Source organism: Brassica napus, chromosome C2, assembly GCF_020379485.1.
Source record: "Brassica napus cultivar Da-Ae chromosome C2, Da-Ae, whole genome shotgun sequence".
NCBI classification, from domain to species: Eukaryota; Viridiplantae; Streptophyta; class Magnoliopsida; order Brassicales; family Brassicaceae; genus Brassica; species Brassica napus.
The window spans coordinates 38,514,950-38,533,373 of record NC_063445.1 but is presented as its reverse complement, the minus strand read 5'-3'; the positions used below and the strand labels follow the sequence as shown (position 1 = coordinate 38,533,373).

Sequence of the window (18,424 nt, the reverse complement as noted above, 5' to 3'; positions counted from 1 at the left end):
GTGGCCAATCCACAAGAATATGGAAGCACCCATAGGAGATGTGGCCAATCCACAAGAATATGGGGTAGAAGCCTAGTTGGGGCTACCCACTGTTGAAAAAGACGAAAAGATGAAAAGGATGTGCATTGTAGGGTTTTTAGCTCATGGTCGGGTAACAGGGAGTTAAAGGTGTCATAGGATCGAGTCGGACTGGTATGATGAGTCGGTTAAGCCTAGGGTTTGACGTGTGTGGCAATGAGTGAGATCATTGTATTGATTGATCACTAGGTTGTTAGAAATGAATGGAAGTGAATGTGGAAAATCAATAGATGACGTTAGGAAATGATAAAATGCATTAACTGATTGTAGTGGCTAGTCAGTCCTAGTTCCCGCATAGAGTAGTATAGAGTGTCATGCGGGCAGGCTGGGCTAGAACCACTTAACTGAGTAACTTGTTACTCACCCCTCCATTTCCATTTTTCCCTGTGCGCGGGACTGTAAGTAGAAGTATATAGATGTGGGTGTGACGATATTTCAAAGAAGGTTATGCGCTCGTCTCTCGGGACCAGTAACGAGACACGTAGGGTTGGCTAAATGAGTAGACACGTGTCCATAACGCCCCTTCGATAACCCCGGTCGGACGCCGGGAGATCGGGCTGTTACAGCCGGGATGTCACTTTATTTCCTTGTCACACCGGAGCCACCATGTATGGTTTGAGACATAGACTTGTCGTTAAGGATCAACCACCATTGTATTATGGGCGTCATGCTATTGATCCGAGAAGCATAAGACGTGAGGAGAAAAAGAGTTAAGACGGAGCCACCATCTCATCACTGCTGATCACCGATCCGCACTGTCATACGTTGTTAGTCACCTCAAATGGAGCCCACGTCGCCAAAGTGTGAGACCCTTTAACGTGATTCCAAGCCGTAATAGCTAAGTGACCTTTTCTCTATTCCTTGTGTGGCAAGATACCTTTGTAGGTTAAAACCGAATCATAACTTGTGCATGGTGTAATCTTGCGACTTAGGTGAGACTTAATCAACAAGTAATTCATGCTAAATTTTGGTCACGGCTTGTTAGGCGAGAATATCCGTTTTCAGATTCATTTCCGATATTGGCTAAGGTGAGGGTCTATTCCGTAAATCCCGTACCAGTGTAGAATTTTCTCTATCGTAGTTTAGATTTCGAATCATGATCCGTCGGTTTGAATTGAGTCTTGATTATTAGTTAGTTCATTCATTGTAAACTGGAACTATGGGTCTAGAGGATTCAACATTTGATTGGATTGTGTGATGTTAAGAGATGCGATATATATATGTATGTATACATAGTTATTTGTAGGGACTATGTGCGCGGGCGGGGGCTCAGAGATGTATGGGCTAGCGACCCTACTTTGATTGTGCGGGCAGGGGTTCAGAGACGTCTGGACTTGCGATGCTACTGGTGTGGGCGTGTGGTGCAGAGAAGTTTGTACCATGGACGCTACTTGAGAGGGCGGGGGTACAGAGACATACTGTACTAGCGACGCTACGTATTATATATCCATATGAGGAGATGCGGGGTGTATGGACTAGCTATATGCTATCATCGCATTGTTTGGTTTGTGTGATGCGCTAGGCGTCGTGTGTGTTCATGTTAGAGCTAAACTTCCATAGTGGGAGTTCTATTTACTCAAGTCAGTGGTTTGCGTGTTTAGCATCGCATACCTCACGGAGTGACTCCCCAGTTGCTCACCACTCTTCTTCCCATTGCAGGTGAGCTTGCCGAGTAATTGGATATCTGGACTGTTTGGTGTTTTGGGATGATCGTATTTTATTTCGGTTTTAACTAATGATTTATACGAATTTTACATTCGATTTATTTGATATATTTTTATACTTCAATTCAAAAATGTATTCCTTTTAAAAAAAATTTATTAAATGTTATGTTATTTTGTTCGATTTTGAATAATTTGGTTTAATTCGATATTTTTCCGTAAGTAACACGCCGTTCTCCATATAGGAGGTGACGGGTGTTACATAATGTTTCGTGTAATTTTCTAGTTTGGATGCGGCATATGTGGATTTATTAGTATCTCGACATTTCTGGCTTGTAAACTTTTAAGAACTGTTTTATCATATACTAACAATTTTGATCTCAGTATAACTTATTTTGACTCCAACAGTGATGTTGAGAAGTTTGTACAGAATATGCACACGAACAGAAGTTTAGAATTTGTAGCTTCTCAAAATATAAAATGCTTTGTCGGAAAATTTTATATAACTTACATTGGTGAATGTGAGTAGTTAACCTGTTGCACTACGCCGCAATTCAGATACGAGAATCGCTTATATCACCAAATTGGTGGCGGTGTCGTTTGAATTGGTGATGGTTGTAACTGTAAAATTGTTACTGTAGATTTTTTTGCAAAGATTTTTCATGTAGTTAAATTTGTTGTAGATGTAAATTATAGGCTGTAGATATTTTAAAATAAAATATGTGAAATCTGTGAAGTATATATAATATAATTATTTTTTATCAATTAAATAATTTATATTAATATTTTTTATAAATTCTCAAAGTTTATTGTTATTTAAAATGTGATATGTAAATAATATATATTTTATTTAAAATATTTCAATAATTTTTACAACACACAAAATTGAATTAAATATTTATAGATGTTTTTAATTATGATTATCTAATTTATTTAATATTATAGGTAGTTTTTTTTATTTCACATATTCTACAGCCTATAAAAGAAAACTTTAAGTTTTTTACCTAAAATACATTAAAAAAAATTTTGCTTTAGTTTTTATGATGTACCTGTAAAAATAAAGGTAAAGCATGATTGGTAAAAGTTTATAGAAACTTGATTTAGATTTTAACTATTAAAAATAAAGATAATTGGTAAAATTTATTGATTTAAAAGTAAATAAAGCTAAAATAATGAGATAAAACCCCTGTTCGGGAACGCGCTAGGCGCTAGGCGCTAGTCGGGCGGTCGGGTTGGGTCTAGCGCCTAAAAAGAAAATCAGGGGATTAATCGGAAATTATGCGGGGCAAAATTTTTAGATTGTTTACTATGTTATAAAACATGTTAATCTTTAATTGTGTATAACATTAATACATTTTCATGTTTAAGATTGTATAAAACACACAAATAGAATATATAAACTTCATATAGTGTAATTTTCATCAAAATTATGAATATAAATGATATTTATAAAATTTTAGATCAAATAAATAAATAAAATATTATTAAAAATAATAAAAAAATAGATTAGGCGGCCGCCTAGGCGGTTAGGCGGTCATTTAGGCGGTCTAGGCGGAGAAAATCGAATATCCGATTTTTTTAACCGATTTGGCTTAAATCGAGGCGGAAGAGTGACGCATAGCGCCCAGACGGCCGCCTAAGCGTCTAGGCAGTCATTTAGGCTGTCTAGACGGAGAAAATCAGATATCCGATTTTTTAAACGATTTGGCATAAATCGGAACGGAAAAGTGACGCGTAGCGCCCAAACGGCCGATTTTTAGAACAGAGGATAAAACCCAACCAATCACCCCCATTGTTTGATTGCTGCAATTCTAACACAACAATGCGAGATTGGGGTAGGAGTCCCAAAGGGATTGTTATTCTATGTTACATTAAACATTAGACAGTTGACTTTTTGAAGTCTTCGCAGGTCTTCTATAAGATGTTGCGTAATAACTGACAACACCCTATAGACTTCATCCTTCTGTTTGTTGCTTTTGTCAGCATTGACAAAGACACAACCTTGGCCTCTAACTTCAATCCAACTACATCCCGAGATACGCTTGAAACCCGTTTCCTTAATCTTCCTCCGTATCTCCGACACATTCTGCCACTTCTCCACAGCAGAGTAAGCATTTGAAAGCATAACGTACGACGAAACATCTCTGGGTTCCATCTCTAAGATCTTTGACGCCGCTAATTCAGCCAAACGCTTGTTTGAGTGAATCTTGCATCCCCCAAGCAATGCTTTCCAAAACCCGATTCCCGGATCAAGAGGCAGACTTTTAATAAGCTTCTCTGCTTCTTCGAAATGACCTGACCTAGAGAGCATATCCACCATACATGCATAGTGCTCAGGTTGTAGCAGGTTTGGATTATCATAATCATTCACTGCTTTGTTGAAATATGAGTACCCTTCATGGATTAGGCCCGTGTGGTTACACGCAAATAACACTCCAAGAAGTGTCACACTGTTTGGTTTCAGGTTTGTGTCTTTGATCATTTTTTCAAACATGGCTATAGCTTCTTCTCCTCTTCCGTTGTGCGCATAACCCCATATCATAGAGTTCCAAGAGACGATGTTCCTTTCTTGTTCATGGAGCTTGTTGAAAGCCAAAACACTATCCTCCGTGTTTCCACACTTGGAGTAAAAACTAATGAGAGAATTCCAAACAAAGACATTATATTGCTGACCCAAGAACTTGATAGCACAGGCGTGGATACTTTTACCACCACCATGAGAAGCTATATTGGATATGGCTGTTATAGTACAAGGGAAGGTTGATTCATTAGGCATCACCACACCTTCCCTTAACATATCCACAAAAGTACGCACAGCTTCTTCATTCCGTCCCGTCTGGCTAAACCCACCAATCACTGCGTTCCAAGTAACAACACTTCTCTCTGGCATTGTTCTAAACAAGGAAAGGGCTTCCTCAAATTCATGTTTCTTTAGGTACCCACTTATCAAATTCGTAAAAGAAATAACGTTTGGATCTCTAGTATCATCAAAGCTTCTACGAGCATCCATCAACGTGCTCAGCTTCACGTAACAGTTCAAAACCGCACTGCCCACAAACACATTCGACGCAAGTCCAATTTTTAACGCAAAACCATGTAGCTGCTTGCCTAATTTGACATCTCTCGAAAATGAAGAGGACCCAATGACGGTGCCGAAGGTGAACTCGTTTGGTCTGATTCCCAGATACAGCAACCTTTTCAAAGCATGGATTGCCTCTACATGCCTGCTTTGCTTCACAAAGCGGCCAATCACTGCTGTACCAGAAATGACATTCAAGTCTCGAATTTCGTCGAACAGTTGGTGTGCCTCACAGGTCGAACCCGAATCCGAGCATCCAACTGACTTGGGGATCGACTCTTGTGATTTGGTAACACGGGCACTTGCCAAAGAGTGAGATTTCCTTGAAACGATTCGCGAGAGATATAGTCTTTGAGATGAAACCATAGATACAGGCTATCAACAATCCTCCTGTCTTCCCCACGGAAAGAAACAAGTAAACGAAGTTGAAGAACCACACAACTCACGAGTTCTTTTACCAAAAAAAAAAAAACTCACGAGTTCAAACAATCTTTATTATGTAATCACTTCAAGAGTTAGATGTCATTTCTGTCGCAGGCATTTGATCCACTGTTGCTTTTTCTTGTATTTACCTAGACCCAGGTCGTTTGGTTTAGGATTCAGAGTTTAAAATTTAGAGTTTAAAATCTCGGTTTAGATTTTTCTGTTTTCGATTCTATAGATTTAGAAACTTTCCGATTTTTTACAGAATTCAATTAGTTTTACTCGTGAATTCATTTATACAGAATACTTAGGGATGGAGACATCAGACCATCGTCCAGTAGTGGCCCACTTGGAAGATAAAGTTGTCAGGAAGAAATGACAATTTCCTTTTGATAAGAGATGGATTAGACAAGAAGGTCTTATGGAATCAATTACAATGGGCTCGTAAGATTATAGTAGAGGAAGAGAAGATGGTATAGTGGAAAAAAATTAGGAATTATCGTCATGAAATTGTTAAATGGCAGAAAAATAATCCACCTTATAAAAAGAAAAAAAATAAATGAGTTACAGAAAGCTCTCGAAGAGGTACAAACATATAACACTAGATCTCAGGAGGATATTCTGGAGGTATCTAGGAAACAACAAGATGCATATAAGGATGAAGAGGATTACTGGCATCAGAATAGTAGGAATATGTAGTATTCATCTGGGGATCTTAACACAAAATTCTATCACGCTTTAACCAAGCAAAGACGGGTTCATAATAGGATAGTCAGGTTACGTGATGCTGCAGGAAATTTGATTACGGAGGATAATGGGGTGGAAAAAGTGGCAGTAGATTATTTTGAAGACTTGTTTAGTACCACTTCACCATCAAAATTTGATAGTTTCCTCACAGAGGTAACACCGGGTGTTACTTCTCAGAGGAATCAACGATTGTTAAGGATAGCAACTGAGGATGAGGTTAGAGAGGCTTTAATTATGATGTACCCAGAGAAGGCGTCAGGACCGGACGGCATGACAACTCTATTTTTTCAACATTCTTGGCATATTATTAAGGATGATTTGGTAGAAATGGTGAATATTTTTTTGGATTCCGGAGAAATGGATTCAAGGTTAAATATTACCAATATATGTATGATTCCAAAGACGGAAAGGCCTACACGGATGACGGAGCTAAGGCCAATCAGTTTATGTAACGTAGGGTATAAAATTATTTCGAAGGTTTTGTGTCAGCGATTGAAATTATGTCTCCCCTCTCTCATATCAGAAACTCAATCGGCATTTGTGTCAGGAAGGTTGATTTCTGATAATATTCTTATAGCCCAGGAAATGTTTCATGGTTTACGGACAAATAAAGCATGTCAAGGAAAGTATATGGCAATTAAAACGGACATGAGCAAAGCGTATGATAGGGTGGAATGAGATTTTATCAAGGCTTTACTACAAAAGATGGGTTTTGATCTTCATTGGATTAGACTAATGATGGAATGTATATCATCGGTTCAATATTGGGTTTTACTAAATGGTCAACCACGTGGTCTCATTATTCCACATATGGGTTTACGTCAAGGGGATCCTTTGTCTCCTTATTTATTTATTCTATGTACTGAGGCTTTAATTGCAAATATTAAGAAGGCGGAGAGAGGGAAACAATTAACGGGAATGAAGATAACCAGAGCCTGTCCATCAATATCTCATTTCCTATTTGCGAACGATAACCTTTTCTTTTGTAGAGCTCAAAAAGAAGAGTGTAATACCATTCTCAGGATCTTAAAGGAGTATGAGGTAGTTTCTGGTCAACTCATAAATTTTGATAAGTCTTCGATTCAATTTGGGCACAAGATTGAGGAATCGGCCAGACACGAGTTACGAGATATTTTAGGTATCCAGAATATTGGAGGAATGAGATCTTACCTAGGTTTACCAGAAAATCTTGGGGGCTCCAAGATACAAGATTTTAGTTTTGTGGAGGACCGGCTAAATAATAGAGTCAACGGTTGGACTTTTAGGTTTTTTCACAAAAAGAGGAAAGTAAGTGATTATTAAATTAGTGGTTACGGTATTACCAAATCATGTGATGTCTTGCTATCGTTTACCTAAGGCAACTGCAAAAAAAGTGACGACCGCAGTAGCACAATTATGGTAGAGTCCAGGGGGAAGCACAAGAGGCATGCACTGGAAATCATGGGACAAAGTATGTGTAAATAAGGATGAAGGAGGTTTGGGGTTCAAAGACATCACTGATTTCAATACAGCGATGCTTGGTAAACAATTATGGCGTCTGATAGAGAAGCCAAACACATTATTTGCTCGAGTTTTCAAAAGTCGGTATTGCAGGAATGCCTCACCCCTGGAACCGATTCGTTCGTATTCTCCGTCATATGGATGGCGGAGTATCATATCGCTAGATCTCTGGTAAGCAAAAGACTAATCAAACGGGTGGGATCAGGATCATCTATATCTATATGGAACGATCCATGGCTCCCAACCACTCGCCTGAAACCAGCTAAATAAAAATCAACACAACTATTACCCAGACCTCACAATAGATTCTGTCATTGTTTTTACTTCGCGAACTTGGAATTCACAGGCACTTCGGACTTTGGTGGATCCACAAGATGTGAAAATTATAGAAAGTATACCACTTAGCAGAACTCATATGGTAGATAGGGATGGATGGCATTTCACAAACAATATAAAATATACGGTCAAATCAGGATATCAGGTAGAACGGGTTTATCCAGATAGAGACAAACCACCATTAATGTTTGGACCCACGGTGGATGTATTGAAGGCTTTCTGTTGGAAGATACGATGCCCACCAAAGATCAAACATTTTCTATGGCAATTGGTCACGGGGTGTATAGCAGTCAAGAAGAATCTGCAAGCACGGGGGATACATGGGGATATACGTTGTGCACGGTGTGGAGCTGATGAGGAATCGATAAACCATGTGTTTTTTGAATGTCCCCCAGCACTTCAGGTTTGAGCTCTCTCAAAGATACCATCAAATCCAGCTATTTTTCCAACAAGCTCTCTCTTCACTAACATTGATCATCTCTTCTGGAGAGTTTTCCCGCAGATGGATGATCATCAGTTTGCATGGATATTATAGTATATTTGGAAAGGAAGGAATAATAAAGTTTTTAGTAATCTGGATTTTGACCCTAGAGACACACTAAATTTGGCAGAAACAGAGTCAACACTTTGGGCTGAGGCATAGATATTGAACGAACAGAGGAATGTACAACACATAGAGGTTACGACTTTACCGTCAATTCCATGAAGATGGTGTTTCATAGATGGTTTCTGGAAAGAGAATGATATTTTCTTCGGACAAGGTTGGTTTAATATTCTAGAAGGATTTGATGGGCTGTTAGGGGCGAGGAATGTCCGGGCTAGTATTTATCCTCTTCATGCGGAGATGGAAGCACTGCTCTGGGCAATGGAATGCATGAGAAACTTACGTCAATTTCAGGTTACATTTGCAACAGATTTCTCTTAATTGGTGAAGATGGTTTCAGAATCAGAAGAATAGCCAGCTCTTGCAAACTATTTAGAAGATTTAAAGGCCCTGAAAAAAAGTTTCCTCCATTCAGAGATTATCTATGTACCAAGGACGCAAAATACAAAGGCGGATGGCCTAGCACGCAGTGTCAGGAAGCAATCGTCTTTCGTCGTTCACATGAATCAAGATCTCCCGGTTTGGTTCACAGAGTCAGTATGAGTCTGTATAAGTCGATGACAAAAAATAGTTTTGGTTCAATACTCTTGGTTTTTTTGTTCGATTCATATATCGAAATTGAAAATTGTTAATATTTGAAAAAAATTAATCCAGTTTAGTTTCAGATTGGTTCCATTTTTCAATAATATGGATAAAACATCACATAATTCAGATTTTTTTAGATTAAATATTGGGGAAATTTTAATTTTACCACTTTGGTGATATCATTATTCATATTTACCACCAATAAATAAACATTTTCAAAAATATTTTTTTAGTAAAAGATAAAAGACTTTTATATTCTTGTTTTCTATATATATAATAAATATATAACAAAAAATTTTAAAATAGAAAATAATTTTTTTAATTTTTTTCAAATTATACTATTTCGAAATTTGAACCGAAAACCCTAAAACTCAATTCTAAACTCCAAACCATTAACTCTAAGCCATAAACCTACACCCTAAACATTAAAACCTCGTCTTTAAGCCCTAAACCATCAATCCTAAACCCTAAATCCTAAAACTCAACTCTAAACCCTAAACCCTAAACCATTAACTCGAAACCCTAAACCTAAACATAATATTTTTTTCGAAACTCGAACCCTAAACCCAAAAACCTCATCTCTAATCCCTAAATCTTAAACATAAACCCTAAACCCTAAAACATCAACTCTAAACCCTAAACCCTAAAATGTCAACTCTAAACCTTAAACCCTAAACCCTATCCCACCTCTCAACTTTAAACCCTATAACCCTAAAGTCTATGGTTTTAGGGTTTAGGGTTCAAATTTTTAAAAATATAAATAGAGTTGAGGGTTTAGGGTTTAGAGTTGAGGGTTTAGGGTTTAGTGTTTGAATTTTAAAAAAATATAGAGTTTAGGGTTTTGAGCTAAGGGTTTAAGGTTTAGGATTTAGAGTTGAAAGTTTGGGGTTCAGGGTTTAGAGTTGATGTTTTAGGGTTTTGAGTTGAAGGTTTAGGGTTTAGAGTTTATGTTTTAGGGTTTAGGGTTTAAAGTTGAAAGTTTAGGGTTTAGAGCTGATGTTTTAAGGTTTAGAATTGATGGTTTAGGGTTTAGAGTTTAGAGCTGAGGTTTTAAGTTTAGATTGGTTAACCTTAGGGTTTATTTTTATCAAAGTTAATCATAGGTTATAAATGTCTTTTACCTTTCATTAAAAGAGAGGGTAAAAGTGGTTAGTGTAAACATGAAAAGTGGTGTTATGAATAAGACAATTCTCTCAAATAGACATTTTAAAAATTTTGTCACAAAAATAGACTTCAAAAACTAAAATGACCAAAATAATATTTTTTATTTTGAAATTTTGAATTTTTTTTTTATATTTTTAAAAATTTGAAATCCTATCCCCAAAACCTCACTCCTCAATTATAAACCCTAAACCCCACCTCTTTACTCTAAACCTTAATGTCTAGATTAATTAACCATAGTGATACAAGTGTATATTTAGTTTTTTTTTATAAAACATTTAAGTCTATTTTGGTCATTTTGATTTTTAAGGTCTATAATTGTAACAAAAACTTGTTTAGGTCTATCCTAGAGAATTTATCTTATGTGAATATGGCATTTTTTTTGACAATTTCTCTTAAATATTGGATAATATGGGTTATTGTGTATAATGGGCCTGATTGGTAAATGTTGTACCTTTAATTTTTTTGCTGTAGAATAATTGCTGTAAATTTTTTTTGCTGTAGCTTTAGATTTTATTGCTCTGAAAATTTAGCCGTAAGATTTTAGTTGTAGTTTTTTAAAGCATGATTGGCATACATCTAGTATTATAAAATAGAGTTCTCTCACTCCTCATGCCTCCACGTCAGCCGCCAGCTAGATAAGTTGATGCCTCTCATCGCGACAGGTGTCACGTACTGATGAAACTCAGCGTTTCATTTAAACGCGTGACATGATGGGCTTTCTTTGTTATTCACATGTTGGGCTCTACGTTTGACTGCTCTATTCGACCAAAGACGATGCGACTTGCCCTCTAACCTAATTTCTCCATCGACGATTTGCTGATCGTCTGCGACCTTGACTCTCTAACGTCTTATCTAGAATCTCATTTTCCTGTTTTGAAGGCTGGCAGCTGTTCTTCCAGGGTCGAGGTGGATTGCTCAAATTCTCTCTCTTATAGGTTTTTGTTTTCTTCTTTCAAACTTACACCTTCATTTGATCGACTCATGTGCTGTTTGCAGGAATCCAGGATCGTAGCTTTATCGGTTCACATGATCCCTCAAGACCCAAACTGTTCATATTCATCGGTACATCCAATTTTTTCCCACAAAGGTTAGGTCGATCTGATTCTCTCCATCAGATTTTTTGGAACAGATGATTCTGATTTTTTTCTTTAATATAGATGATGTTTTCAGTCTGAGCGAGATGTTAATTAGATGTATATATACTCGCAAACAATTGCTTTTGCAGGATGAAAATGGAATCATGTAAGATGTTCATCGGTCGACTATCATGGAAGACCACTGAATATCGAGAGTACTTCAGAGTTTCGGTGAGGTTTTACAAGTGGTGATCATGAAGGATCGAGCCACTGGCTGTGCTCATGGCTTTGGTTTTTTTTTTCGTTGCTGGTTCCAGTGTTGCTGTGAGAGCCATATTGCTCATTCACGTCATTGATGTTAAATTTTAAGTTTTCATCAAATCCCTTTTGAGCCATTACTTCATTGCTTCAGTATCAATTAATCTACTTACAATAATTAGTTGTTTGGAACAGAGGTTACTGCTCCTCCAAGTAAAGCTATCGTTTTATTCATTCCTGTTTTTGCCTATGTTCTTCTGCATTTTCGCCAAAGGTGAGGTGAGTTTTAATGTTAAAACTTGAGCTCCTGCTTATGTATTCATTTGAGTGTTTTGTTTGTGACAATGCGTATTAAACTGACCTCAACTTTGTCTAAATCTAAGATTATATCCCGTTTCAGCCTGGTTATTTATCAACGCCATGTCATGAACTTGCATCTACTTTGATTCAGAAGCAGCTGCAGGACAGTGTTACTATGAGAGGTAAGTAAGCTACTCCCAGTTATTTGATTACCCTCGAGTGTATAATTGATTCCGGTGGTCTTTACTGGTTTTTCAAAACTCTCATAAACGCATTAGATAGGTCAGAGATGGCACAGCTGCGCCAACAACATTAACAAAGTATCTTCGTACGCAGAAAATTGAATCTCTCACTGTAGCAGAACTGATAAATATGTCATAAAAATACAACCTTGGTGTTATGCAACTCTATTAATTAACTTACCACTAACCATTTTTGGTGCTAAATGATTTTCCACTGTTTTTTCATGTATTCCAGTCAGTCGACGTTCCCTGTACCGGCAACGTAATGGGAATTCAATCTGATAATGGCTGGTGTTATCTTCATTCACCGGCATTAGATGTGGTGAATCAAATGCTGTTGGTGTCTTCAGGTAACCAACATTTAGCTTAACAGACTTTGAACTTACTTTCTAGCTAACTTCACCCTCTACCCTTAACTCTTCATCTGGCATGTGTCAAGGTGTTGTATTGCAGTTACCGTGTGGATTTGTTCATTTCAGCTGAAATCAATGATGTTGTCTTCGTCGTAGGTACAGCTTTCAAGAGTAACAACACATGGTGGTCTCAGAATACTTGACAAAACGGCTGCAACAAGCAGTCCAAATGGTGTAACTAATATTGTTTACAGATAGATTTTCAAAGACCTTGGGACAGGTGGGTTCCAGCTCTACCAGTTTCTCTCAGTTATGAAATTTAAATTAAAAACGAACCAACTTTCTCTGCGTATTACATGTGACAGCTAGGATATGCGAGCAGTTTACTTGATAGCAGCAGCAAGGCTACTTCCTGCAAAACAAACATACTACCAACAATCCAGTGACTGGAATAGCTGGGAGTGTGTCTTCGTGCAGCTGTGTCCCCAAGATTTCATATCTAACTTTAGTGCTTTGATTCACCAGTCACCCTGTGGTTGGTTGTTGTTTTTATGTTAAATACGAGAAGAATATTTGGGCATATATATATAACTTAAATAAATGGATGCATCTGGTTTAGAGTTAGCAGCGTATGATTTCACTGATTTTGCAAATCCTGCAGTCATGGATATTCTACTCTTGCATACAGTCATATGTCTATTTAAGGTTCATGCTTCAATAAGAACTTTATAGCTCATCTCAGTAGGGAGAGTTACCAACCTCCGTACTTTAAAAAAAATTCCTCCTAACATCTTCCCTTAAATCACCAAGCCAAACCACAACCAACTAGCCTCCTTATGGAAACAATAATTTTCATAACAAAACATTAAACAGAGAAACACCATAGACCCACACCCAACATATTACTCTAATTTCTAAATCATATTACGTATGAAGCTTCCTTGATATTGGCATAGACAAGAACGAGAATATGCATAAAGTTGGCTAACCACCGTCATTGTGTCGCCATTAATGCCACTCTACAAGTAATGCTTCGTCCATACAAAAGGGCCATAAATATTTCAGGCTTCCAAAGTTGCAGAATTCCCAGTCAAGAAACGCTTACAAACATATTATCAATTCTTTTGTTTGAGCTCGAAGTCGTATATTTTGTCCCACTATAGTACGCATTTCTGTATGGAAGTTGTCATCAGAGTTTTGACATGTTTTCTGAGCTACATTACCTCTATTATAAGTTTTTGATATATTGTGTTTTTGACACATTTTGTATATGTTAACTAAATCATTTTCAAGTCTTTATCGAATCTTTTTTGTTCTCTTTGAGTCATTTTAGGTTTGGAGTAAGTCGTGAAGCATTTAAAGGGGTGCATGCAGAAAAGGAGTCGAGTAGAGAACCCGAGTGGAAGATCTCGAATGGAGCAGCCGTTCTGGCGGCTAGGATTCTTAAGAAAACTTCCAAGATATTTCGGGAGTTACTAGGCATGTTCTCTTTCCGGATTCCGATCTGGTTTCGGTTCAGTTTTTCGTATTTCGGCTTATAAAAATTAGCTACTATATTGGAAACATATCTAATTTGTTTGGTTCGTTTTATATACCATCAGTTTTTGGTTTATTCGATTTTATACCAAAAACATATAACTATATTTATCTTCGATGATAAATTAGTTTATATGATTAGAAAACAAATTTATTAATACATAAATATATTCCTTACTCTAACTTTAAATTTAATATTTTATGTTTTATTTAACTATTACAATAAAATTAAGAAAATATTAATATCATAATATTATTATATAAATATATTTTAGCACAACTATTTACCAATAAAATTAAAAATCATGTTCTATTTAATTTGATGAAAATGAGAAAAATAAAACAACCTTTTTAACTAAAAAAAATAAAAAATAATTAAAATCAATGTTTTAAGCACGAATACCATATTAATAAAATAAATTATGTGTATTTTTAATTTTATTATAAAGTTTATATATAGGTATACAATTATATTTTAGTTAATCGGTTTCTTCGCTTTATTCGGTTGGATCGGTATATTGGGGTTTCTTAAAAGTAACATCAATTCAGTTTATTCAATACTATCAAATCTAAACCACTTTCTCTATTTTGGTTCAGTTCAGTTTTTATTGGTTTCGTTTTACTGGATTGAACACCCATATGATTTACCCTACTGATCACATCTTCTCATCTGAGCCGCCAGCGACTCTCATATATACATATATATATATATATATATATATGTGCTCAAAGTTTTTTGAATCATAATTATATATTTAAATATAATAATTAATTCAAGGTATAATATCCAAAATATCCAAAATACCTAGGGCTGTCTAAAGTATCTGAAAGTATCTAAAAATAGTCAAAAGTAAATATTTGAAATAATAATAAAAAACTCAAAACACTAAAGTATTTAATGGGTTTCCACTCAAATACTCAAACTAACCAAATTTCATGATAATTTTATGTATTTAGTTATACACTAATATAACATACATGTGTATTACTTTTATTTTGGAATTCGAAGATCTTAAAATATATTTGGATTTCAATAAAATAAACATAATTTAAACGGGTAGACATAAACTGAACTCGATCGGATATATATATATATATATATATGATGTCTACATATGCATTAAATTATATTTAAAATATATCAAAACAATAACTGCTCTTGAAAATAAATCAACAAACATTCTTATGGTCCGTACCATTAAGATATCTCTAACAAAATTATAATTCTAGAAAATAAATAAGAACTTGATTGTAGAAAATTTGAAAAAACAATTATTTACAATATAATTTTTTAAGAATAAAAAAAATTGTAAAAATTATAAAAAAAATTGCAAAATATAAAAATAATTCTAAAACACCAATATATTTTTAAAAAAGTAAACATTCGAAGCGGAGCACATAAACACCTCTAGCTTAATATACAATTTAGAAAACATAGAATATAAACAAATATGCAAGACTTATTATAAACACTAAAGTATTGTTCATAATTATATAAATGATCATTTCAAAATATTTTAAAATAAAATAAAGTTATACTTGAATTGTACACAAAATTTATTTACATAATTCAGAATATTTAATTTTTTAAGTTAAAGAATTAGAATATTATCTTCACAGGCTAAATAAAATTAGATTATTAAAATCTTAAAATAAACTAATATATATCCTCTACACACCTTAAATATTATAATACATTTCTTTTGCAAAAGTTCATAGAACACAAGCAAAAAATAATATACAATTCTATAGTTTTGAAATCACACATAACTCATATTCCACGCGTAGCGCGAACCGACCCTAGTATTAGATATAGATTACTATTATACACGTATAATAAACAACATATTAATAAAAACGAAATAAAATTTATAGCAATAAAAAATTATTAGATAAATTAAAAATTCTAATGTTTTGATAAAGTATGAATCTCTATAAAAATAACTTTTTGTATAATCATAAATCAATAGTTACGAAAGAGTTTAAGGTACGGAAAAGTTTAAGGTTAGGAGAGTTTCATTCATAAGATTTAACAATCGAGGACAACCTTTCTCTCTCTCTTTGCTCTACCTTTTCTGTAGAAGTCTCTAAAAGCTGAAAAACGTTTTCCGGTGACCGGTGGTTTTAACGCCGCCGGTTACCAATCTCTTTTTGTTTTTGATGTAAATAGTTGTTCGATCGATAGATCGATTTCTTTTACTTCGCGTTGGCGATCTTCCCTTCGTGTTGGCGAAACTTTACTTTTTTCGCGTTGGCGAGTTTTTTGTGGTGTTAATCTCAACCATGTCAGAACTGATTATCATTCTTATCTTTTTCCGATTGGGTTGAGTTATATATATTCCAGTTCTTCTCCTTCTGCTTTATTAAGTTATCCCAGTTGATCGAAAGATTTTGTTCTTCTTTTTCGTTAGACATGCTTAGTCCTTGATTCAGAGGTGGTATCAAGCTTCGCCTTGGAGAATATGCTAAGTCTCTACGAATATCAAGTCCTGAGATTTGGATCATGCTTTGGAGATCTCAAGTTAGAATCCAGAAGACTCGGAGCTACCACAAGGGTTAGTGTTCCGACGAGATTCGACTCTTGGATCTTTAAGCTTTTCCCGGTGCTCAGTTCTAACAATCGGAGAAGAAGATTTCGAGATCAACGGCGGTTGAAGGTTTGAAGAACATGCAAACAATCTCAAGCATGGCGGAGATGGAAGACATAAGGTTTCCCGGCGAGATAGTTCTGGAACCGATCTTTCCTCTACGACTAAGGAAACGAAGCCACGATCGATCATGTGTTATACTTATCTAAAATAGTGGCTCCGAAATGGGCTTAATATTTTAATGAGTCACATTGTAATTATATGCCCATTGGGCTTTCGTTTTATAAACGAGAAGTTGACAAAAAAGAGGAGAGTTTCATTATACACGGCAGCATACATATATATTTAGAGCTAGGGTTTTATTGTTTACAAACTAATATTTGAATAAATTAAAAATAAATATATTTTAGCACATCTGTAACTCTACAGATAAATATATCAAAACGGTCATTTCATATCCAACATATCGCGATATATTCAAATCATATGACTTATGTCACAGTGCAAAAACATATATGAACTTTCGAAAATATCAAATAACATATATGTCGTTTATTTTTTGGCGAAATCATACATCAGTCGCTACATCAGCTGCCAAGTGATATACCATGGATTTTACCCATTATTACCCATGGTATATAGGTATTTTAAGATATGTTTACTACGATATAGAGTCTATTCAGAGTGTGTACAAGTTCAAGGACGACTTGGAAGAAAGTGGGGATTTTGGTGTCTTTGGAGCCTTTTGAGTGCAGAGCTGCACATACACGTTAGATGTTTAGCAATGGATAGAGACCTTGTCACCGTTAGTTTGATCTCATATTTTAGAATAAGATAGAGCTTTTAGTTATCTTTCCAATGCCACCGGTTTGAGGTCAATCAACATCCTGTAGCAGACTTTATGTCCGTTTTACTAAAGAGTGGTCAGTCTGCCTCGCGGGAGGAAGCTGTCGAGGAGATGGACTGTCGATCGATGGTGCACCCTCGGTGTCGATTGACGGTAATGCCAGAATATGGGCTGAGCATATTTTATGACTGACTGAAGCCCATAAGCAACCGCAAATTACCAGAATACACTTGGACGACCTAAAATCCTATTTATGTGTTTTTTAAGCCATTGATGACGGCTACGCTTTCTTTTATTCATAGTTCCAGGTTAGGGTAGAAAGGAGGAACTCCTTCAGGGTCCTCATGGAACTCCTTTGTTTTCTTTATTGCTTTTATCTATTCTATTCATCTATTCTTTCTATGATTTTCTGTGATAACTTCATGTCTGAATATATCTGCCTGTTAGGTTAGGGGTTCAGATAGTCACGAGGGATTAGCCCAAAATATAGAACTGCTAACTTGTTAGAATATGTATCAATTGAATTGTTCTTAATGCATGTGTTCTAAAATAGCTAACTAGGACCTTGCCTATATATATTAGGGCGCAAGTGGAAGCTTGGTTCTCTGTCTGAATTAATCTACATTGTGCTAGGATTGCTAGAAACAAGCGGAAGCTGATTTAGGAATCCTAGTGAACTTATCAAACCTATTTACTTGTTCACTAAAGCTTGCTAGAAGGGTCGTTGATCGACAACTCGGTAGTTGTATCGATTGACGGTCTGAAAGGAGTACCGATCGATAGCTCGTTGATAGCGTCGATCGACACTTTCTCAAGATCAATATGCGAGAGTTGAGATCTTAAATCTAGTAATAGATAATCTAAACATGCGAGTTGATAGATTATTGCTTAGTTTGAGTTCTAGAATATCCAACATTAGTCTCTATACTACTATAATCATGATTGCCTGAATAGAAAACCTAAGTCAACCAAATCATCCTTCCATCAAACCTAACTCAATCAACAGAGCAACTGCCTTGCTCACCATTGCAATTTACATTAAAACTA

The 18,424-nt window shown here is 35.7% G+C and overlaps 1 protein-coding gene and 1 long non-coding RNA gene across 5 annotated transcripts; one reads left to right on the top strand and one right to left on the bottom strand.

Annotated features, from left to right (window-relative positions):
* Positions 1-3,464: 3,464 nt before the first annotated feature.
* Positions 3,465-7,615, bottom strand: LOC106417765 (pentatricopeptide repeat-containing protein At5g42450, mitochondrial). The gene has a single exon (XM_013858520.3). The coding sequence runs from the start codon at positions 5,182-5,184 to the stop codon at positions 3,601-3,603; it is 1,584 nt and encodes a 527-aa protein (XP_013713974.2). The 5' UTR covers positions 5,185-7,615; the 3' UTR covers positions 3,465-3,600.
* Positions 7,616-10,884: 3,269 nt separating this feature from the next.
* LOC106416391 lies at positions 10,885-13,024 on the top strand. Of its 4 annotated transcripts, none has more exons than XR_001283134.3 (8): positions 10,885-11,083; positions 11,174-11,264; positions 11,403-11,484; positions 11,571-11,790; positions 11,912-11,993; positions 12,289-12,403; positions 12,563-12,686; positions 12,772-13,024. It is a non-coding gene; the product is annotated as an uncharacterized LOC106416391 (long non-coding RNA). The 4 variants fall into 4 exon arrangements; XR_007319607.1 differs by having other exon boundaries at positions 11,174-11,269; XR_001283133.3 differs by having other exon boundaries at positions 11,403-11,790.
* Positions 13,025-18,424: the final 5,400 nt, after the last annotated feature.